The following is a 24,678-nucleotide window of genomic DNA, read 5'->3' as shown; positions in this document are numbered from 1 at the left end:
AAGTGGTGCATGGGATTTCGTATACTCCTTGATTTTCTAATTCAATTTATCTTTGGGGTTTCTAAGGATGGTGGATATTTTTCTGTTTGTGCAGAATGCTGTTTTGATGTTGTGTTTATGGAGGATCTTACTGATTCTGTCTGTGGTGCCTTTTATGTATGGTAGGAGGGCTTTGCCGTTTTCTTGTTCTTTGTCTTGGATTTTAGTGGGGGTTTCTTTTTGGATTAGGTTTGTAATCTTATTTCTATGGAATCCATTGGATGTTAGTACATTGGTGAGAGTGTGTAGTTCGGTTTTTAGGTGTTGTTTGTCAGTTAAGCGTTTTGTTCTGGAGATGAGTGTCTTGGCTACAGAGTTGATCTGTGCTGGGTGGTGGTGTGAGAGAGCGTGCAGATAGCGGTTTGTGTGTGTTTTCTTCTGGTAGATGGTGTGTCCTAGGGAGCCATTGGATTTCTTGTAAACTAAGACATCCAGGAGGGGAAGTTGGTTGTTAGCTTCTGTTTCCATGGTGAACTGTATGTGTGTGTGTGTGTGTGTGTGTGTGTGTGTGTGTGTGTAAACGTATGTATTTTCTTTTATTATTGTTCTTTTCCTGAGCTATCTACCTTACTACTGAGCTTTTCCTATTTTTTAAAAAAATCAGATCATGAAGAACTGAAGAAATGTTGGAGCTTTCTTTATATTCATTTTAATTTGAACCTGATCAATGCAATAATAAGTAGTTCGCAGTCCTTGTTCACCTGGACTATTTGGAAGTGAGGTGAAATCTCCCTATCCAAAGTGACAACAAAAATAATGAAAGGGTACACCAGTGAACCATTATTTAAAGGCAGTAAAGTGGGTAACTCAGGGAAAAACAATAACAGCAATTTTAGAAAAAATATGATATTGTAATAGAAAGTTACAAAACTGACAAGAACAATGCATGGAAATGCCCCCTAATTTCCTTTAAAAAAATCCCTATTCTGTTCTAACTATAGTTCTTTCTGTATCCTGATTCTATGGGTTTTGGATGAATAGATTCAACACAAATGTCACTGGCCCAGACAAAGGTTGTTTGCGGGTTGAGTAAACAGAGGCAAGCTAGAAACCAATACTACCAAAGAACAAGATGACCAGAATCAAGTCAGAACCACAGAGGGGAAAGGCCGCCAGCTTCCTAGGTTTTAAAAGGAATGTTTATGATAATTGTAGAAAATATATCAACATAGGAGATAATGAAGACAGCTAAAGGCTAAAGGCCCTAGTATCCTTCACCTCCTACCCCCCCCCCCCCAAAAAAACAGCAACCATGGAAACATCACTCTGTTCTTATTTTCTTAAGAAAGTTCTCAGCCTACCGAGAAGTCTCACTATTGCTGACTTTACCTCCTGGTTCCTTAGTGTATAGATGAAGGGATTCAGCATTGGTATCACCACTGCATACAAGAGAGAGATAAATGTGCCTTTTTGGGCTGAGTAGGCAGAGGGAGGCTGGAAATAAAGACAACTGATAGTGCTGTAGAACAAGATCACCACAGCCAGATGTGAGCCACAGGTGGAAACTGCTTTGTATTTCCCAGCGGTTGAGGGAATTTTTATGATTGTGGAGAATATTAGTGCATAGGAGACAATGATGGCAACTAAAGGCCCCAGCAAATCCACCACCCCTTCCGTCTGTGCCAAGAACGTTATATGCCTTGTATTCGAACAGGAGAATTCCAGGAGAGGATAGACATCACAGAAAAGATAGGGGACTTCGACAGAGGTACAGAAAGAAAGGTGTGAAATCAAAAGTGTATAGAGTAAAGAATGGAGACCAGAAACGATCCAGGATCCAGAAACCAAAAATAGGCAGCACCTGCGGTTCATCACAGTGATGTAATGCAAAGGATGACAGACAGCCACGTAGCGGTCATAAGCCATGCAGGCAAGGTGGAAGTTATCTGTGTTACCAGAGGCGAGAAAGAAATACATCTGGGTCAAGCACTCATTGAAGGTGATGGTCTGAGTCTGAGACATCAAATTTATCAGGATTTTGGGAACAGTAGTGGAAACAAAAATGATGTCAGCCAAAGAGAGGTGGCTTAGGAAGAAGTACATTGGGGACTGAAGGAGATAGTTGTCTAAGCGGATAAGCAAGACAATGAGAATATTCCCTAGAAGGGTCAACAAATAAATAGACAGAAAAAGCAGGAAGAAAAGTCTCTGATATTCAGGTCTACTGGAGATCATCAAAAGGGTTATTTCTGAGTTGTCTGTTTGGTTCTGGTTAGCCATTACACAGCTGAAAATGAATGAGAAAGAGATTAATACCTGATATAATTAAACATTTCTCTTTGATCTTCTGGGGGAGGCTATAGATGTACTGTACATGATAATTTTATTTCTAATGTGGGTTTCAGCCTGGATGTTTTTATTTCTTTCCCTTTGGCCTTATTTACTTTTGGGTTGATATGGCAGTATTGCACACACACAGACACACACATATACAAAGCTACCATATTCTTCCTTTTACACAATATGTCTCAATTATCCACAAGATTCCAAACACATCTATGAATATAATTACCCAATAACAGTGATTCGCTGCATTATAAATTGACAATTTCAGCAAATAACAAAGAAGCTTCTTTCAAAATGTAAAAAACAAGAAAAAAGTTAAGAAAGTGATAGCTCCATTAATGGGAGAAAGTGGCAAGAAGGTGACAAGCAACTGGGAGAAAGCAGAACTACTCAACTTGTTTTTTTGCATCTGTATTTACACAAAGGGAAAAACAGTCCAACTTATCAAAAATAGTCCCATAAAAAACAGATTAGAAACACAAGTTAAGATAGGCAAGAAAATGGTAAGTGAGCAATGGTAAGTCCACCCTAGAAAAGTTCAAATCACCAGGACCAGATGGACTACACCCCAAGGTTCTCAAGGAACTGGCAGATGTGATCTCAGAACCACTGAACTATATCTTTCAAAGATCCTGGAGCACTGGGGAACTAGCAGAGGACTGGAAAAGAGCTGATGTAGTTCCCATCTTCAAAAAAAGGGGGGGAAATGGATCCAGAAAACTACAGACCTATCAGCCTGACCTCAATACCTGGGAAGATTCTGGAAAAGATAATCAAACAAATCAGCAAACACCTAAAGACAAACAAAGTCATTACCAAAAGCCAACATAGGTTTGTCAAAAACAGATCATGCCAGACAAATCTTATTGCATTCTTTGACCAGGTGACAAAATTAGTGGACCAGAGGAGTGCTGTGGATATAATTTACTTGGACTTCAGTAAGGCATTTGATAAAGCAGACCACAACCTACTACTTGATAAGATAGAAAAATGTGGTTAGAGAGCATCACCACCAGATGGATTTGTAGCTGGCTGACTGGCCATACTCAGCATGTAGTCCTCAATGGAACTGTATCTACATGGAGGAATGTGTGTAGTGGGGTACCAAAGGGCTATGTACTGGGCCCTGTACTCTTTAACATCTGCATCAATGATTTGGATGAGGGGATAGATGGAGAACTCATCAAATTTGCAGACAACACCAAGCTGACAGGAATAGCCAACACTCCAGAAGACAGGCTTAAGATACAGAAGGATCTTGACAGACTTGAAAATTGGGCGCTATCTAACAAAATGAAATTCAATGGTGAAAAAAGTAAGGTTCTACATTTAGGCAAGAAAAACCAAATGCACAGGTATAGTATAGGCGGTACCTTGCTCAATAGTAGTAACTGTGAGAGGGATCTTGGAGTCCTAGTGGACAATCACTTAAATATGAGCCAGCAGTGTGCTACAGCTGCCAAAAAATTCAACACAGTGCTAGGCTGCATTAACAGATGGATAGATTCAAGATTACATGAAGTATCTTGCAATGCCTTGGTAAGGCCACACTTGGAATACTGCATCCAGTTTTGGTCACCACGATGTAAAAAAGATGTTGAGACTCTGGAAAGATTGCAGAGAAGAACAACAAAGATGATCAGGGGACTGGAGGCTAAAACATATAAAGACTAGTTGCAAGAATTGGATATGTCTAGTTTAATGAAAAGAAGGAGTAGAGATGATATCACAGTGGTGTTCCAATATCTAAGGGCTTGCCAGAAAGAAGAGGGAGTCAATCTATTCTCCAAAGCACCTGAATGCAGGACAAGAAACAATGGAGAGAAACTAATCAAGGAGAGAAGCAACCTAGAACTAAGGAGAAATTTCCTTACAGTTAGAACAATTAATCAGTGGAACAACTTGCCTCCAGAATTTCTGAGTGCTCCAACACTGAATGTTTTTTAAAAAGAGTTATTATTGTTAGATAAAGATAACATAAATCAAATAGTTTAAGGACTGGCTCAACAGAGCTCAACACTTAAATACCCTCCTCCTCCTCCTCCTCCTCCTCCTCCTCCTCCTCCTCTTCTTCTTCTTCTTCTTCTTCTTCTTCTTCTTCTTCTTCTTCTTCTTCTTCTTCTTCTTCTTCTTCTTCTTCTTCTTCTTCTTCTTCTTCTTCTTTATTGTTGCTGTTGTTTTTGCTAACCTTGAATCATTCCTTGACTCTTGATGACTGCCTGCATAATTCCACAGAGTTTTTCAAGATTTTCAGAAGTGATTTGCCCTTGCACACTTCCAAGTGTTGAGAGACAGTAACCCAAGATCACAAGACTGGCTTCATGCCCAAGACAGATTAGAACTCATGGGCTCACAATTTCTGGCCTGATGCCTTTTAACCACCACAACAGACTGGCTCTTTTAAGTATTCTGATTATGGCCAGAAATGCAAATGACAATGAGGGTTACAGGAAGATAACAGCTATGTTAGTTGTATAACATAACTGATTTCAGAGTGCTCCTTGTCTCCCACCTGAGTGACAAACACAGTTTCCAAAATAGTTTGTTTCACATGTGGAACTTTGCTGCCCTCTTTTGCACCTGATCATCCTAAACAGAAAGGGTGAGAGATGGAAACCAAGCACTGTGTTATCTAAAGCGCATCCTATGTTGAAGGTAGAGATTAGAGTCTGTGACTAAAGCCATTGTTTATCAAGTTACTTTGTCTCTTAGTAGAGGCAACAATTTGGAATCTAAAAACCTCTTGGCTTGCAAAGGAATTGATGGGAATAGTAGAAATCATCCATCTAATTTTTAAAGTAAAAGAGCTGAGACTCACCTCATCAGTTCCCCTTCTGCATCTATGGGTGAATGATCTGTTTTAATCTAAACTGAAAATGAACTGAGATGATCTTGGTTTCTTTTTCCTTAGATTCCATAGGAACCTATTTCGAAGCTTTGCGAAAGAGAACAGGATCCCAAAGCAGATGGAACTGTAGTTTAAAAACAAACCAGGTATTTCTTTTATAGTTCTTATCTTTTGTGGTTTGACTGGAGATGAAGTTTCAATTCAATTGTTGGTTGATTTCCCTCCAAAAAAAGAAAGTTTTTTTTTCCCCAATCATTCCACAGTAGGGTTTGAGCACTACTGTGACATATTTTGGATTATAAGTATCTTGATAATAAAACAACTGTAAACATTTTATTGCTCCAGGGAATTGTCCACAGGAGTTTAGTCAATGGTGAATACAATTCTAAAGAGAACTTATTAACTAAATAATTGTTGATTTGCTATGACTTCATCAGTGACTATAATTTATGACTACATTTCAGGCAAAAGAGGAAGCAAGCATGTCTGCCCTCTTTTGAAGCTTAGGGACTGAAGAATGGATGTCAAGAGATTCGAAGAAACCCAACAGTTCCTCTTCGTTCTTTCTTTTTAATATATTTTTTTTAATTTTTTTAACAAGCATAAGTCACTCAATAATTGGTAAACAGTGTGTTGTCTGGGTTACATTTGTAAAAACACTCCTTAACAATTGATTTCTATAATCTGTATTCCATATATTAATTTTAATTGATTTCCTCTTTCCCAAAACATCCTTTTTTGCAAACATTAATACAATTCTTATTGTTTTAATAAATGACAATTAAGTATATAATTTTTCCAATATTCCTAAAAAAATAATCATCATGTTAGTATAATATTTCTTTTCTTTTCAGTCATTGATGAGTTGACTTATCTTCAATCCTCTAAGAACAGTTCCTCTTTCTAGTTTGCTGGCCATCATACATTTTTGACTCTGATGTCTGGAGCTTATGGCAGTTATAATCCAAATCATTCTTCCCCTGCTCTGGGCATCTTCTTAGGCTGTTACATAGTAGAACTGGCCCTCACCAAAGCTCTGAGAGCTTTGCTTATAAGGCTGCGGTTATTGTTTTGGACGGTGTGATTCCAATGAGAAGTTCTCTCTTAGGTATCTATAGACAACAGTAATCTATTCCATGCAGAAGTACTAATTATTTTAAATGAGCCAATAAATGTACTTATACTCTTGTTAAAACCAGATCTGATATGGGCCAAAAGAAGAAAAAAAACCATGACCATTATTTGCTTGAAATGGCAAATTTGTAGATGTAATTGTAGCAAACTTTTAATGTGGAGAAAAGCAAAGATTTATATTTAGGCAGGACACATCAAAGGTATAAGTACAGATTAGGTGAGACCTGTACAGTTCAAAAACTGTAACTGTGAGAGGGATCTTGGAGTCCTAGTGGACGATCATTTGAATATGAGCCAGCAGTGTGCAGCAGCAGCCAAAAAAGCTAATACAATCCTGGGTTGTATAAACAGAGGCACAGAATCAAGATCACGTGAAGTATTAGTACTGTTTTATAAAACCCTAGTAAACCAACACCTGGAATACTGCAACCAATTTTGGTCACCATACTACAAAAAAGATGTTGAGACTTTGAAAAAAGTTTGGAGAAGATGATCAAAGGCCTGGGGGACTAAAACTAAAACCCTAACCCTAAAAGGGCTGCAGGACATGGGTTTGGCTAGTCTAAAGAAAAGAAGAAATGGGGGTGATATGATAGCAGTATTCCAGTATTTGAGGGGCTGCCACAAAGAAGAGAGGGTCAAAATATTCTCCAAAACATCAGAGGGCAGGACAGGAAACAATGGTTGAAAACTAAACAAAGAGAGAAGCAGCCTGGAATTAAGGAGAAACTTCCTAATAGTGAGGATAATTAACCAGTGGAACAGCTTGACTTCAGAAATCATGGGAGCTCCATCCCGGGAGGTTTTTAGGAAGAGGCTAGACAGTCACTTGTCTGAAATGGTATAGGTTCTCCTGCTTGACCAGAGGGCTGGACTAGAAGACCTCCATGGTCCCTTCCAGCTTTATTCTATTCTATTCAATCCCTCTAACGCTACCCAAACAATCACTTTCTCTGATACCAGTTTTATTTCCTCCACTTTCCTCCACCTGAGGTTCTCAGGATGAGCAGAAGTAAAGTTCCAGAGATAAGTAAGGCATTCTATAGCTCAGCAAACCTCTGTATTTTCCATTTTAAAAATGATCATGACTTGTTTTAGAAAATCACTCCTTTCTAATGCTTGAAACACTGGTTCTTTCTTAATGGCTGTGTTGAAGAGCTCTCTGCTTATCTTTAAGTACAGCTATTCCCTGACTTACAACACTTCATTTAATGGCTGTTCACAGATACAACAGCCTTGGAAAAAGTAACTTTACAACCTGCACATGCCCTTATGACTGGTCACACCACCCTCTCATTCACATGATCACAATTTAGGTGCTTGGCAACTGTCCCGCATTTATGACCAGTTGCAGTGTCCTGCAGTCATGTGGTTGCAATTTGCAACCTTTTTTTACTGATTTCCAGTAAAACTATGCCCATTGGGGAAGCTGGATTCACTTAATGACCATGTGATTCACTCAACATCCATGGCGACTTGCTTAACCACTGCCCTAAAAACTGTCATAAAATTGGGTCTGACTCAAATTACGAGTGGAAATCCTGATCCCAATTGTGGCTGTAAGTTGAGGACTACCTGTAGCAGAAAATAATACTGCCATGAAACCGGTTGTTCCTGCTACCAATCATCCAATCTCAGTTGTGTTTTTCCCAGTTACCATGCTATTTGTATTTATCTATTTAAATTTATTAGCTGCTCAATTTCAAAGATTCTGACTTCCTCCAAGATAATGAGTGACAAAGCCTGAGAAAAGTTATACTCTTCAAAGTTGTTATTAGATAGTGTTTGAACAAGAGAAAAAAAACTCTATTTCAACACCAGTATAGCTAAATATGAGTTAAATCTATACCTGGGGTGTAAATGAAGGTAATGTAATTAGCACACAAAAAAAACCATGCTGCCATCTTTGTGCCACAATTAAGAGCAAGTGAGGAAGGGCTTTGGCCATGAGGCTGCTATGGATAATTTCAAAGGGAAACACTGACTCTTTCCCATCTTCTCAGTTCTTACTTCTTCAACAGCTTTTCCTTGGCCTCCTCCAAGGATTTGATGTAGTTCTGTCTTTTATCAGCAATGATGCTTTTGCTTCCCCCGTAGCTCTTGACAGTGTTTATTCCCATTGCCTAGGTTACCTTCTTCTCCCTCTAAGCTCTGAGGTTTTGGCCTAAGTGGTTATCAAACAGATAAGCAAGACTATGAGAAAATTTCCCAGTAGGCTCCACAGGTAGATAGACAGAAAAACCAGGAAGAGAAGAGTCTGGGAATCATCGAAAGAGTTATTTCTGAGTTGTCTGATTGGTTCTGGTTGGCCATTTCACAGCTATAAAAAGGAAGGAAGGAGAGACAAAGATGGGATTGAGCTGGTATTATACATGTTGTCACTCACAAGAACAGATGAAAAGAGTTATACCTGAACGAGGTTAATTTTTCCTCTGCTAGAATTTTCAGTTGGGTTGTGTCAAGTTGAAATTCAGTAAATAAGGAGATGTTTTTTAAAATATGTTTGTGCAATAAATAAATAAATGTAGGTAGTCCTCGACCTATGACCACAATTGAGCCCAAAACATTTGTTAAGTGAGTTTGGCCCCATTTTACAACTTTTCTTGCTATAGCTGTTAAGTGAATCACTGCAGTTGTTGAGTTAGTAACATGGTAGTTAAGTGAACCTGATTTCCCCATTGGCTTCGCTTGTCAGAAGGTCTCATATGGTGGTCACATGACCCCGGGACGCTGTGACCATCATAAATATGAGCCAGTTGCCAAGCATCCGAATTTTGATCACGTGACCGTGGGGATGCTGCAACAGTCGTAACTGTGAAAATGGTCATAGGTCACTTTTTTCAGTGTTGTAACTTTGAACAGTCACTAAACAAACTGTTGTAAATTGAGGACTACCTGTATAATAATAAACATGATTAACTTCTAAGTAAAAGATGCTGGGTTCATCATATCTACACATATATGCATCTCCATCCAAATCCATATCTCATGGTAAGGACTTCTTATCATTTGGGATACACAAATTATATCCATTACCCCCAGTATGATCTCTGCAGCAAGATCCGTATCTGCCAGTTATCCATCTTCTGCTGAGGTCTGGACTTTCAAGGCTGAATTCTTAGTTTTCTTAGCTACCTAGGAATTTCCTTTCAATTCTTTCCAGTCTAATAACTTCACCTATAATATTATAGACTCTTAGCGCACTGGATCATCTCAGTCTGGCATCACAACCATTTGAGATGATGAGATGTAGCAGTTACTTCTGTGAGTTAAGAAACAAATCTGATATTAGGAGGCATTTCTCTCACCCTTGAGAGTTTTCTCCTCTGATGAAATTGCTTTTTCTTTACAAATAAAAAACTAACCTTGTTTCCGTTAATTTTAGAAAGAAAAGGAAAGGTGATATGGTACATTAAATAATTTGGACCGTAACTGAGAGTTGTTCTCAGCAAGAATTAACCCTAAATCTGCAATCCTAATAAGCACTTATTCTCTCCATCGGGCAATGTAGCATGAAATACTTAGGGCTCACAGTAAATGAATGAGAAGAACAGGTGTGATCTGTCTAAATATTTGATTCTCACCAGCTCTAGGTCGACTCAGCTTTCCATCCTTCCGAGGTCGGTAAAATGAGGACCTAGATTGTTGGGGACAATAGGCTGACTCTGTAAACTGCTTAGAGAGGGCTATAAAAGCACTGTGAAGCAATATATATAAGTCTAAGTGCTATCGCTATTGCTATATCCTGAACTTTTAAACAAAAATGGTAAAGACTCACTTTCAATCCACAAAATCTTCTTTTGAACACTGAAATGTGTTTTGTGATTGGAAGTTTTATTCCATCTTGGAAACTGACTCACAGATGCTGGCTTCTTTTCTTTAGGTACTAGAGATCCATATTTTTGCATTATCATCATTGTAATTTGCTATTATTTATTAATGTTTTAATAATTAATGTATTAAATGTATATGCCATCTGTTATGTCCTGAGCCTGCAAAAGGGCAGGCTCGGGATGTTGCAACGGTCCCGGGCAGCTGCAAGTTACCCAGGACCAGACTGGTTGGCGCTAGCGCTCGCGCGCATGCACAAGGCGCTTCACGCGCCTAAATGTTGCCTTTTGGCCCGGGAAAAACGTCCTTAAGAGAGGCTGAGAAGTCCGTGCTGCCTTGAGTTGTAGCAGGGCTGCTGAAGAGAAATAAAGAAGGTTACTGAACATCAAGAATGTCTCGCGTCGTCATTGCCCTTAGCCGAGGACTCAACACTGGCGAAGAAGGTGGGATTGCCTTGCAATTACGCAAACAATTGTAAGCTTACCCTGGAGTCCAGCACAGCGAGGAAACGGTGTTAAATTCAGCAACTGCCTGCCAATACAGCTTTGTTGGAGGTAAGCTGGCTGATAGACCCTTCCTGCTTTACTAAAATGGCAAAGATTGGAACACTTTCAGAGTTTGATATTACACATCCCGAAAGATGGAAATCTTACGTGGCCCGGGCAGAAAATTATTTCAGAGTTAATCAAGTAAGAGAAGAGGGCTTAAAGGCCACCACCCTACTCTGCGTTTGTGGTCAAGATGCATTTGAAATTGCTGAAAAGTTAGTAGCCCCTGCACCTCTTGAATCTGTTACCTACACAGATCTTAAGAAATTACGGAAAGAGCATTTTCAACCCAAGTTGTCTGTTATTGCTTGGAGACATAATTTTGAACAGCAGGATCAATGGGCTGGTGAATCAGCTAAAGAGTACATTGCTGCATTAAGAAGGGCAGCTAAGCATTGCGAATTTAAAGACTTAGAGGAAAGACTGAGAGACAGATTTGTATGTGGACTGAGAAACAGAGATGTACAACAAAGGCTTTTTGCCAAAGAGGACATATCATTCCAAGATGCCTTGAGAGAGGTTACTGCAGAAGAGGCAGCAGGTGGGGCAATCAAGAATATGAGACCCATCAAAAGCTTTCCAGAAGCTGTTTCCGTGCATCACGAGGGAGTTCAAGGAAGCTCAGAAGAGGAGCCTGATGAAGAAATAGATCATCTCTACCCAACCAAAGAAGGAAAGCAGAGGGAAGGCAAAGAGAAGTCTTCACCAGTACCGAAGTGCTTCGGGTGTGGAGGTCGCCACAAGAGGACCGACTGCAAGTTCCGTTCTGCAATCTGTAGAGCATGTGGGAAGCAAGGCCACATAGCAGCTGTGTGTCTGGGCCGACAGAAGGTACAACCCCGAGAAGAATTGCGCCTGAAAGGTACCAGGGTCCCCAGCCAAAACAGGGTGAGTTTCTTGCTTCACGAAGAAGCATTTTTAAGACAGGCATACACAGACCACTTAAAAAGAAGTGTCACTTAGGGTGAAATTGCAAGGAGTTCCATTGGTCATGGAACTAGACACTGGGTCTGCACTTTCAATCATCTCCATTCACACATTCAGAAAGATTTGTTCTGGTAGTGGTTTCCAGGCCAAGCTTAGGCCTTCTAACATAGTACTAACAGACTTTCAAAACTCCAAAGTGTGTGTTAAGGGGGAGGCCACCCTTAACGTGCAGTATAAGGATTTTGAAGGTCCATTAGATGTATTGGTAGTGGGGGGTGATCGTACAAGTCTCATAGGATTCGATTGGTTTGAGGCCCTGGGAATACAAGTTACAGGGCTCAACAGCTTGCAAACGTTAGACTTACAGGAAGTCTGCAAGGAATTTGCAGATGTATTCAGCCCTCAGTTGGGCACATACAAGGGTCCCCCAGTGTCTTTGAAATTAGACCCCACTGTCACTCCTATCAGAGTAAAGGCAAGAAGGGTACCTTTTGCCTTAAAAGGGAAAATTGATGCTGAATTGGACAAATTGATTCAGCAAGGAGTCTTAGAACCTGTTGACTCCAGTCCATGGGAAACTCCCATAGTAACGCCTCTTAAGGCTAATGGGGATATTCGCATTTGTGCAGATTACAAATGCACGCTCAATAAGACATTACAACAACATGCCTATCCTGTGCCTATTGTCAGCCACATTCTGGCTTCCCTCAAAGGGGGGCGTATTTTTGCAAAGCTTGATTTAGCTCAGGCTTACCAACAGTTGCCTGTGGACGAAGCTGCTGCTGTGGCACAAACCATTGTAACTCATAGGGGGGCATTCAAGGTCAAGAGACTGCAATTTGGAGTAAACGTAACTCCTGGAATTTTCCAAAGAATAATGGAAAATACCTTGAAGGGTATTCCAGGGGTTTGCCCCTATTTTGATGATATCTTAATTGCTGGAGAGTCTATCCAAAATCTGGCTGAAAGATTGAGGGCTGTCCTGCTGAGGTTTCGGAAAACAGGACTCAAACTCAAAAAGGAAAAATGTAAAATTGGGGTGTCTTCTATAGTTTTTCTGGGGTTCAGAATTGAGGCCAATGGGATTCATCCTGCTGAGTCCAAATTAAAAGCTATCACACAAGCTCCCAGACCTAAGTCCAAAGCTGAACTGCAAGCTTTTCTGGGACTTTTGAATTTCTACAATTCGTTTATTCCTAACAAGGCTGATGTAGCTGAACCACTTCATAGGCTTCTTGACAAACAAGCTGTGTGGGAATGGTCACAAGCACATGAAGCAAGCTTCAATAAGGTTAAGGCCTTGCTAACATCTAACAATGTGCTTGCACATTTTAATGAAACACTCCCTGTGTGCATTGCTTGTGATGCCTCCCCTTATAGGGTGGGAGCAGTACTTAGCCATCTTAGACCTGATGGAACTCAGGTTCCTGTTGCATATTACTCCAGAACTTTGTCCTCTGCTGAGAGGAATTATGCCCAGATAGACAGGGAGGCCTTAGCTGTTGTTGCTGGAATCAAAAAATTCCATGATTTTTTATATGGCAGACATTTCACAGTCTACACTGACCATAAGCCTTTGTTGGGATTGTTTACAACTAACAAACAGACCCCTCACATTATCTCTCCCAGGATGCTCAGATGGTCAATCTTCCTGTCAGCTTATGATTTTTCTTTAATTCACAAACCGGGCAAAGAAATGGGCCATGCTGATGGCCTCAGTAGATTACCCTTACAGGTAGTTGAGGCTGACCCTGCCCCGGCAATCAATATTCTTTCAATTCAAGCACTGCCTGAGTCACCCCTTAACGCCAGGGATGTGGCTGCTGAATCAGCCACGGATCTTACACTCTCTCGAGTCTTATCCTGGGTTTTGTCTGGATGGCCAGAGAGTTGTCCAGGTACTGAGTTTCAGAGTTTCTGGTTAAAAAGAAACGAGTTGTCCACCTTCCAGGGCTGTCTGCTGTGGGGTAGCAGAGTTGTCATTCCTACCTCAATGAAGTCTAGAGTCTTAGGGTCCCTTCACAAGGGTCATCCTGGCATTGTTCGAATGAAGGCGCTTGCGCGCAGCCACTTGTAGTGGCCTGGGTTAGATAAGGAAATTGAGGCTAAGGTGCATGCTTGTCACCTTTGTCAACGCTCACGCCCAGAAATGCCTCAGGCTCCCGTACACAGTCCCCATGGTCTAGGGTGCACATTGACTACGCTGGGCCCTTTCAGGGTCAATTCTTCTTGGTCCTGGTTGATAGCTATTCAAAATGGCTTGAGGTTGTACCTGTCTCGTCCACCACCACTGCAAAGACTATCCAAGTACTGCAGGGAATTTTTGCTGCACGTGGGCTTCCGGATGTTTTGGTGTCTGACAATGGCCTGCAATTCACTTCTTCCGAATTCCAAGCTTTCTTACAGGCCAACATGATTCGTCATGCCACTTCTGCTCCTTTCCACCCTTCCACCAACGGGATGGCTGAACGGATGGTCCGCATCACCAAGGATGCTTTAAAGAGACTTACCTATGGGGACTGGCATCACAGGTTGCTGACTTCCTCCTTTCATACCGTACTACACCTTCCACTTCTACCGGGAGGAGCCCAGCTGAACTTCGTTGGGGGCGCAAACTGATTACTAAACTTGACCGGTTGCATCCGGACAGACTGCCACCTAGGGGTACACAGCCCAAGGCACCGCGGAAATTGCAAGTGGGTGCCTCTGTATGGACCTGTAACTATGGGCCAGGCCATTTATGGGTTCCTGCCACTGTTTGCAAGGTTACAGGTCCTTTGTCTTATGAGGTCTCCTTGGAAGACTGCCGCATCCTGTGACAGCATATTGACCAGCTGCGTACAAGGCTGGACTCACCTGCAGAGACTCCTGGTTCTTTTCCAGGGGGGAGGGGGACCCTTACGGGCAAAGGGAAGGGTGTTGGCAGCATTCAGACTCTCACAGTGAGGCCACAGACGGCCTGTCGCATGATTCCGCGAGTGTTCCAAACAGGAATTCAAGGGAACCAATTAGCGCACAAGCTACAGCGCAGACTCCAGCCAGGGAGTCACCCCGGGGGCATAATCATTGCACACGTACACCTTTCAGCACTCCAGTCAGGGAGAATAACCGGGAGCATCCTAATAACTCAAACATTGCAAGAGAGCTGGCACACAATCAATACAATTGGCCCAACACAGCCACAGTCCCCAGAGAAGGACACTGCCACAGGGAAGTGGGAGAAGAACCAATTCTAGACATTGGACCCTCTGGTTCAACGGAGGGGGGAATTGAGTTTTGGGACAATACTGAAATAACAGACAGTCCTGCTATGGAACTAGGGAGTGGAGGAAGCCAGCCTCCCGTTAGGTCCAGTGTGGGCTTGAGAGGCCATTCAGAGCTACCCAACAATGGCAGCTTAATAGAAGGGTCAGATCGCTTGCAACTAGGCAGGTCAACCAGGTTAGAGAGAGAGCAAAGTCCTGGCCTGACGAGCCCGGTGGGCAAGCAAGCAGGCCAGGCATCAGGGCACAGTCCACGGGGGCCACCAGGGTCTGAGAAGGGGGGTGAACCTATAACCTCCACAGGACAAGGTGTACTTGTAAATAATCCAGGCCTACATAGGTCACAGAGAGATAAGAGGTCTCCCAAATATCTTGAAGATTTTATAACCTTACTGGCCAGGCAGAAAACTTAAGTGTATTCTGTGGAAGCCGGAAATGGGAACACTGGAGTTAATTCCCAGCACTATAGTGTGGTACATTTAACACGAGTGTACACCACGCTCGTGTTGAGGTCACGTTAAAATTGTCATGTAGTCTTAGCCGGGGGGGAAGGGGTGTTATGTCCTGAGCCTGCAAAAGGGCAGGCTCGGGACGTTGCAATGGTCCCCGGCAGCTGCAAGTTGCCCGGGACCAGACTGGTTGGTGCCAGCGCTCGCGCGCATGCACGAGGTGCTTTGCGCACCTAAATGTTGCCTTTTGGCCCGGGAAAAACGTCCTTAAGAGAGGCTGAGAAGTCCGTGCTGCCTTGAGTTGTAGCGGGGCTGCTGAAGAGAAATAAAGAAGGTTACTGAACATCAAGAATGTCTCGCGTCGTCATTGCCATTAGCCGAGGACTCAACACCATCCATCTCCCAGTGAGCATAAAGCACCTATTGCTTTTAAAACAAACTGGAAGCTTCCCCCATAATTGGAAACCCAGTGCCTTTTCTAATTTCGAATGATCACTACAAAGTGATACAACAAAGATGATTAGGGGACTAGAGGCTAAAACATATAAGGAAGGGTTGCTGGGACTGGGTATGTCTAGTTTAATGAAGAGAAGGACAAGGGGGGACATGATAGCCGTGTTCCAATATCTCAGGGGCTGCCACAAAGAAGAAGGAGTCAAGCTATTCTCCAAAGCACCTGAAGGCAGGACGAGAAGCAAAGGATGGAAACTAATCAAGGAGAGAAGCAACCTATAACTAAGGAGAAATTTTCTGACAGTTAGAACAATTAACCAGTGGAACAACCTGCCTCCAGAAGCAGTGAATGCTCCCAACACTGGAAGTTTTTAAGAAGATACTGGACAGCCATTTGTCTGAAATGGTATAGGCTTTCCTGCCTAAACAGGGGGTTGGACTAGATGACCTCCAAGGTCCCTTCCAACATTATTATTATTATTATCATTATCATCATTATCACCATCGTCATTATTATTGTTATTGTTATTAATCACTGAGATTGAGCAGGTCTTTTGTTTCAAATACCTGGAGTAGTTCTTCATTCTGCTAGTGCTAGGAAAGGCTATAGGGACTATATAGCTGAAAAGGCACAGAGGACCTCATTTGCCAGTCTTAAATTCCTTAAGATAAGTGGTGGCCGCTATATACCTGCAGTATTCAAATTATTTGAAGTCAAGCCAAATGCACAACTTCTCTATGATGCTCAAAGGGCCCTTTCTCCAATTTTGCACCATTAGAACTTGTACAATCCAAATGTCTTTTAAGATCAGTCCCAAATTGTGTCTCTAATGACACCTGTAACTGTTAACAGGCTTCATGAGAGTGGAGGTTAGAGTGGGGTGGCCGTGCTTACCTATTGGCTCAGACTATCCTTTTTTTTCTCTTAGCCTTGCTCCATTAACTATGAATGATGATTTTTTTTCAATCCACATGGAAACAGACAGTTGCAACTTCAGTAACATCTCAGCCCTGGGCTTCTCTCCAGATCTTCTATTCAGCATAGAGTACGATCAAAGCACTCATTAAACAGCATGTAGCAGACACAGAGAGCCAATTGGATCTAGTCAGGACTTCATCCAGATTTATTGGCAGTGAAAAGGTACTCTCCTGTGGCACATCTAAACACTGGAGGGTTTTTATTCATGCACACTGTCATGCCTCTCCTCAGCTGTCCTTGAAGACCAATACAGGAAAATTATTGACCCAGAGAAACAATGCCCCTGTAACGCTGGATACATATAAGCAATGCAGCATGTGCTTCTCCACTGCCTGTGCTACATCCATATTAGTCTCATCTCACTTTTTTTCTTCTTTTTATGATCCTGTAGTCCCTTAATTCAGGATAGAGTCAGGGAGACTTGGTGGAGCTGAACATTTACTGGCCAGATGCCCTTTCTGATGCCTATGAGAAGTTCACAGCAGATATTGTTTTCATTGTGCTCTAAGAGAGAAGCATCTGCCGCTACCTCGGATTGAATTTTCAACCTTTAGTCTCATCTCACTATTACTGAATAAATAGCCTGGCCACATAGACAATTCTACACCTCCCTGCTCTGTGTTCTTGTGCACCTTTTTCTCTTTCTAAATTTAAAGTTGAGGTGGGGAGACAGTAACAACAATAGTAATGACCATAATAATTCAAAGCCTGAATTACAGGTGCAAATTACTGCACAAGGCAGAGACCTACCAACTGAGGAAAAAACAATCCCTGCTAAAAGTTAAGGATGTGACTAGTACAGTGAGCCAAGTCTTCTTTGTGATGAGTCGCAATTGTATGTGGTGGATGGGGTGTATGTGTAAAGTTAAATATTTTATTCAAATATGAGAAAGGAAGGAAATACATGAAAAAACTGCCAAAAGCAAAAAAATTAAAAAAACCGATGTCATGGTTCCGACAGATGAAACTCTTCAAAGACCATCGAGGCATTGTTTACCTTAAAGAATATTCGAGTAGCATAGCATCGGCACGTACATAGGAAAAGCCAAAATCTGAATTCCCCTCCCCTGAGCACATGGTATCAAAGCACAATTCCCTCCTCTAATTAACAGTCATAAATCACATTCTCCAATTAGTTTGAAATGAAGGCTTTCCCTCCAGTTCTTCAATCCGCCATTTCTTCTCATCTCTTATTTAAAAAAACCCTGGTTCTCACACTAGTTACAATATTGTTATGTCTAACTAACTCCCATGTATGTTCCTCCTCCTCCTCCCCCCCCCCAGTTTCATCTAATTCTAACTCTAATTCTAAGAGTAAAACATAAGAAGGAAAATGGCTGCATCTCCATATGTTGTCAAAGCAAGAACATCCAATGTTAGCAGCGTTGACACCAGAAAAGAGGGAAACAATATATGTCATATATTAATGAAATTTACTTGTTTGTTTTATTAAATTTATGTGCCACTCATCTCACAGTCATGCATGATGTTAAACACATTTCTATATCTACCAGGGAGAGGAGGGGAGATTAATTACTCTCTAACATTAAAAAAAATGCCATAAAATCTGTGCCAGAAGAAAACACTCATTTTTTGAGTATTTGATAAAATTGCCCTTTTAAAATAGATGATACATCTCTGAATATAGTCCTTAATGTGGAATCCTTGATGCTTTCTGAATTTGTTACCTTCTTAGTCTTCTTATTGTCTCATTTTAAGTGGTAAAACAAATGTGGTTTATCCCTGTCTGTCTATCAATAACAGATTTGTCTGAACGCCAAGCTTCTAGGAATTCCCTAGCATTTTTGGATTTTGGATGCTCACAGTTTCCGAGTTAAAGCTATGGTTGAATCAGTCCATGTGTTATGAGATTAAGGAATTTGTCATTGTGTCTTCTAGCTGCTAGTTGGTATTCATGTTCATACATTCCGCTAATCTTCTGTCTGTCTGTCCTACATGGTGGCTGTTGCAGTTCTTACACTGAACACTGTAAATGTCTCTTGTTTTTTTCTTCTTGGGCTATTGGGACTTTTGGTTCTATGTGCAGAAATGCTGTACTTTCTAGATGCTGCATTACAGTCTCTGCTGTAAGTCATGAGAGTGGTAATCCTATGGTTGTTCTTCTAATTTCTTGGTATGCTTGTCCATCAAATTAAACCTAGGTAGTGGGGAAAGGCTGATGAGGTCCATTATTTTGAGTATTTTAGTATATTTGGTTAGGTTGGGTGTTTTTTGTAGTACTACCACCACAGATTCTTTAGCTAGGTCCAGATCTATGGACATAAAGAGTTCTGCAACATTGAATGAAATCATAATTTCATTTTCTTCTGTTTTCAGGTCTTTGATTTTCTGGAGGCACTGAGGGAGAGAGTTGATGGAATATTCACTTCCCTCTGTGAGATGTCTGAACTTTTTTGTAAGCTCGAACTTTCTGTAAGAACATTAATCAATCATTCTAGAATTTGTCCATTTGTTTTCCACCAGACTACAAGGCCTATTCAGCCTCACTCCATATCACCCAGCAGAAAGAGTTTTATCTACATATTTTGACGCATTGTTGATTGCTCTTTGAATGTACACATTTTGAGTATTTTGAAATATTATAGATTTTAGAACAGTTTTATTGGAAATACATTTTCTGTACATATGTTTTTATAAGAAAATAGCTCCATGACTATTTTCTTCACACATATGTATTTTTACTTGTATTTGTATGTGTGTGTGTATTTATGTGTGTTTGTGTCTACGTATGTATAGGAAGTGCATCTCAACATTCTAAAGTCAGGGTCTAAGACACATATGTATTCCAAGTCCTCCCATGGCTTCAGCATATCCATTCCAAATGAGCATATTAAAATGCCATTCATCTCTATTAGAAAATTTGTCAGAGCTTGTTGCTATCAATATATCTGGTAATATTAAAACTCATAAATGAATTATTCCTTGGATGGATGAGTTTTGTCTTTCATCTATCCTTAATGGATTTCATCTCAATTTTATTAAGTTAGACTAGTTGCAGTCTCTCAGAACAGTTTCCTTGTGACTGCAACATGTCCAAGAATCCCAAATTATTCTACCAGTAAATACATTTTAAAAATTAACCAATACATTTCTTTAAAAAACACCGGAAAACTGTGTGGCCCTGCCTATTTCAGATCTTGGAATTCAAGTAATCATCTCCATTCACAATACCAATCAAAATCTATTTGTATGATTCATTTTATTGCATTATTTGCATTTTTTTTTAGTTTTTCAAAAAGCCATCATTTGCAACGGTATTCTACTACTTGTAAATATGGTGAGTTCTACACTGTTTGGTTAGTTCAGTGGACATGTTTTACAGATGATCTTGCTTTGCAAACAAAAGAACAAATAAAAGAATGTTCTCATTATTTTTTTGTAAAGGGAAAAGTAAAATTCTTAGAAAATTAATACCAATACCAGTTTTTAAGAGTTTTGTAGACTAAGTCTGGGGAAATAGTTTTATGGGATGATCTTTCAGCTTTCACCCAACAGAAAGTTACTAGAAATTGTGCCTATTAATAGCAAATTCATTTTTGATTGCTTAAACTTTAAATAGCAAGCATTAACACTCCCACAGATAATAGGGAAGCATCAGCAGCCCAGGAGCAACATCAAGTTTGGAGAAACATAAAAGGACTATGGAATAGTCTGCATGTTCACTGGCCATAGGAGGCTTGCTAACTGATGGATTGGGAGGATGGAAAAACAGAACGAGAAGAATGGAATCAGCTTGGCAAGCTGGCTGGGATCCTAAGCAAGACAGTTCGAGGTGGCATTTGCAACAGATCCCATTTCCACCAGTCATCTAATAAATATTTGAATACTGAAGTAAGGAAAATCTACTTCTAGATAGAATATTTTTTCACAATTATTCAGCTTGCAAATATGTTTACAAACCCTATCCCACTGCAGTTTGAGCCCAGATTATACCAAAGATTGGCAGTGATATGATAACAATTATATATGCTCCATTAGTGCAAGCACTTATTTTCAAAAGATGAGGAATGGGGATCTATTTGCCAGAGATGACAACCTATCACGTAGCTGTGCTTTCAATTCACGTCTTCAAGTTTCAAATCTAGTTGTCTCTCTACCAATCCACTTTAATTCTCATAAACTGCTGTTCATCATGCACCATTAACTATAACCACCCAACAATCACCCCTTAGATTTTGTTTTCCTTATTGTTTCTATAGGTATTCATTAAACAAGCATTTAACATTTTACGTGATTTCTGCAACAGGACAGTCCATGTTTATGAATGAAATTGTAATTCTTGGTACAATAGCCCTGGTACACGTTTAGATTGGGACATAGCCATGATTCAAGTTGCTGAGATTTCCATTCCCTCTCTCACAGAAATGCAGACTTTGAGGAGCAGAGAAAGAATTGAAATAAGTCTGTGGCTTTTATCCTTCCAAGAAATCTTTTCAGAGCAGCTTTTATCTCTGTGTTTCTCAGAGTGTAAATGAATGGGTTGAGCATGGGAGTCACCATTGTGTACATGAGAGAAGAAATCATGTTCTGTTCTGGATTCCTGGAGTTTGGCTGCAAGTAGACCCAGCAGAGGGTGCCATAGAAGAGGGCTACCAAGCCCAAGTGAGAAGCACATGTGGAAAAAGCCTTTTGTTTCCCCTTTGTGGACGGGACTCTAAGAATGGTGCAGAAAATGCAGACATAGGAGACCATAATGAGGACAAATGGGCCCAATATATCTGTATAGCTCTCAATTAGAGAAATGGTTTCTATAACACTTGTGTCTGAGCATGCCAGTCGTAACAAAGGGAAGAACTCACAGAAGAACTGGGGGATCTCCTTGGAGGAACAGAAAGAGAGAGGGGACATTATCAGTGTATACAGCACAGAATTGAGGGATGCCAGGAGCCAGCAGATTGCCACAAACAAGAGGCAGCGCTTGTGGCTCATTCGTGTGGCATAAAGTAGTGGATGGCAGATGGCCATGTAGCGGTCGTAGGCCATCACAGCCAAAAGATAGTTATCTGTGTTGGCAAAAGTCATGTAGAAATACATTTGCATCAAACAACCACTATAGGAAATAGTCCTGACCTGGAAGAGAACGTTTTGTAGCATCTTGGGGACAGTCACCGAGGCAAAGCCCACATCTGCCAAAGAAAGGTGCCTGAGGAAGAAATACATGGGGGTCTGCAGAAGACGAACATCTGAGGAAATCAGCAGAACAATCAGTAAATTTCCTAAGACTGTCAGGAGATACATGGATAGGAAGATCAAGCCCAGAAGGTGTTGATGCTCTGGCTGGACAGAGAAATCCATAAGTATGAACTCTGAAGAGTCTGTATAGTTCTGTTTTGCCATTACACAACTATGGAAAAAGAATAAAAAAGATACAGAGATATGCAGCAGTTCAGTTCACTCAGAAAGGTATCAGGCTGAATGTGACAAAAGGTAGAAACAGAGGAAAGAAGGAAGACAGGCCCTAACACAGGGGTAGGCAACCTTGGCTCTTTTATGACTCGTGGACTTCAACTCCCAGAATTCCTGAGCCAGCCAGAAGAGCCAAGGTTGCCTACCCCTGCCCTAACATACGCTGGATCCCCTCCTGCCTCGTTTCAATAGGTAAGCTAAAGGGTTTTGAAACCATGCATCCACCTTGCCGAAACACAGCAAGTTTGAATTTGGCTAGTACTTCGAAAAATGGCTTCAGATCTTTTTCTGAAGACTGCAGGAGGCTGCTTTTGAATCAGCAAAGGTTTTTTTCACTCTAGAATATACATTAAAAACTGACATCAAAGTTATTTTTATATGTTTTGCTTTGAGGTATATGATGAAAGGAACGGGAGTCATAAAAGCCCTAAAGAAAGCAATTCAAAGCTGATTGTGTTTCTGTAAACATTGGAACCCACATTACAGGAGTATACTTTAGAAGCATTTGTTCTTGTTGTTATGTACTGTGCTAACATCTAATTACATTACTAAATAATTTCATGAGATCTGAGACCTTCTTTTTGTGTACTACCCTGCCTTACACATGTCAGTGATATCACTGAAGTCTTGTGTTACTCGAGTCCTCCAAACTACAACATTCTTGCCTCCTGGAGGAATTTACTTCTGATTTAACATTTACATTTAGAAACAAAGCCCTGGGAGACTTTTAAGAAGAGGGAGGGGGGGATGCTGAAAAAGGAAAGGCATGATGGCTCTGTGCACTGATACAGATCAAACAGAAAATGAGCTTACTTCACTCATTCCTGCTCAATCTGAGAATACGTTTCTTCGAATCTTCTTTCCACAAATTACATCCACAATATTGGACCTCTCATTAAACTATCCAAGATGTTTTCTAAATGTAACTTTCGACCCTGATGTGTCACCTGGATGGAAAAGATGTGAAAGTAAATACGTTTAATAATAAATAAACCTGAATATTTTCTACCTAACTGAGTCCTTTCCCTTCTTTTGGAGACAGCTTGATTTCTCTGTTACATTTGATCTATGCTGGGTTAATCTACTGTTTGTTTATTCATTATTTACACTTTATTTAGAAATCATATTTATGTAGCCTATACAACTATAGCTATTCTATGGTCTCTCAATAAAGACACTTCCCATATTAGAGCATCAAACTGGTTGAATTATTCTACCTCTCTGATGGAATATATGAATATATGAAAGGCAGGAGAGCAGATCAAGCCTATAAACCAGTAGTTTGCCATAAAGTTAAGCCAGGCACATTAAACATGTCACAAATTTCACATAATAGTGTATCTATTTATTCATATCACAAGAAGCAAAAGAACCCAGAGATCTCAATGTGGAAAAGTCCAGGACATTTGCAAACCTTTTTTTCATGGAGTAAGGTTTCAGGCAATCCAAAGCCTGCAGGCAGCCACCAGATTCCAGCAAGAGAAGTAAAATTCAGTTGCTGAAGGAGTACTGCAAACATGGGGATAATCAACACCTGTACTTGTAACTGTTCCTTTCAATTAGAAGTTCTATTGCAGACATGTCAAACTCGCGATGTCACGTGACGTCACGCGACGTATCAGAGCTTTTTTGCCATTGCCGGCAATGGGGTGGGCACGGCTCCGGTATGATGAAATCAGCCCGCGGGCCGGCAGTTTGACACGCCTGTTCTATTGTCTAATATAGTGCTATTACCTCTTTGCTTTAGAAAATACTATATAACAAGGAGAGAAGAGAAAGATGGATGGCACATAATAGTGGCATAACAGCTGCATTTTCTACATTACAAAGAGTATTCCCTTCCTATTCTGCACGCCCCATGGGTTCCAAGGTGGAAAAACACATAGCTAAATGCCAATGAATATTTCTATGGATACTTCCCATATAATGCCTTAGGCCACTGGGATCTTGTTAATTATAACATTGCATCTCTTAGGATTCCTTCATTTATTCAAGCCAAGAGTGAGCTATCAAAATATTTTATTCTGATGCAATCGAAACCTATGGTAGGCCTGAGTAGACTTTGATAGATTTTGTGGTTTCAGACTGATGATTACAAAATAAACTAGCATGCTAGGAATGTAACTGGGCTAAAATCCTACATCTTAATGGATAGATTTCTGTGTGAAAGGGATGCTTATGAAGCAGAATTCTATCATATAAAGGCCCATTGCAGTCTATAACAATATACGACCTACGTGGAATGATTTCACTGTAAATTTGGCCCACAATTCTCTTTTTTCTTTTCCACGCTTGCCATACTTAGCCTGAATTTTTGTAGAAAAATAAACTTTGGAAGCAGTTTTAAATTAGGTAGATTACAAGGTGCCTCATAGAATGTGGTAGCTTTGGCAACTCATTTTATCATCAGAATAAATGTTCTGGCTTCTCTGTACTTATGCTATGGTTGTTATCATAGAATTTCCTTTTTTCTATATTGCTATATGCTTTTCAT

At 40.6% G+C, this 24,678-nt stretch overlaps 1 protein-coding gene across 1 annotated transcript; it reads right to left on the bottom strand.

Moving 5' to 3' along the window:
• Positions 1-966: 966 nt before the first annotated feature.
• LOC120306655 (olfactory receptor 1F1-like) lies at positions 967-23,712 on the bottom strand. Its single transcript, XM_039340265.1, has 4 exons — positions 23,599-23,712; positions 22,998-23,131; positions 21,625-22,122; positions 967-2,266 (listed from the first exon to the last, which is right to left on the bottom strand). Exons 3-4 carry the CDS (start codon positions 22,113-22,115, stop codon positions 1,312-1,314), a joined length of 1,446 nt encoding a protein of 481 aa, XP_039196199.1. The 5' UTR covers positions 22,116-22,122; positions 22,998-23,131; positions 23,599-23,712; the 3' UTR covers positions 967-1,311.
• Positions 23,713-24,678: the final 966 nt, after the last annotated feature.

Source organism: Crotalus tigris, unplaced genomic scaffold (genome assembly GCF_016545835.1).
Source record: "Crotalus tigris isolate CLP2741 ecotype Arizona unplaced genomic scaffold, ASM1654583v1 scf7180000017742.2353718, whole genome shotgun sequence".
Lineage (NCBI taxonomy): Eukaryota > Metazoa > Chordata > Lepidosauria > Squamata > Viperidae > Crotalus > Crotalus tigris.
The sequence above is the reverse complement of the archived record's forward strand: the minus strand, read 5'-3'. Positions and strand labels throughout refer to the sequence as shown.

Bases quoted from the DNA above. Each gene is read 5' to 3' on its own strand.
- LOC120306655 (XM_039340265.1), bottom strand. From the start codon at position 22,115: ATGGCAAAACAGAACTATACAGACTCTTCAGAGTTCATACTTATGGAT. The intron at 2,267-21,624 runs GTCCCCTCTCTC...ATTCATTTTCAG, and splicing joins GTGCTGTATACACTGATAAT to CTGTGTAATGGCTAACCAGA.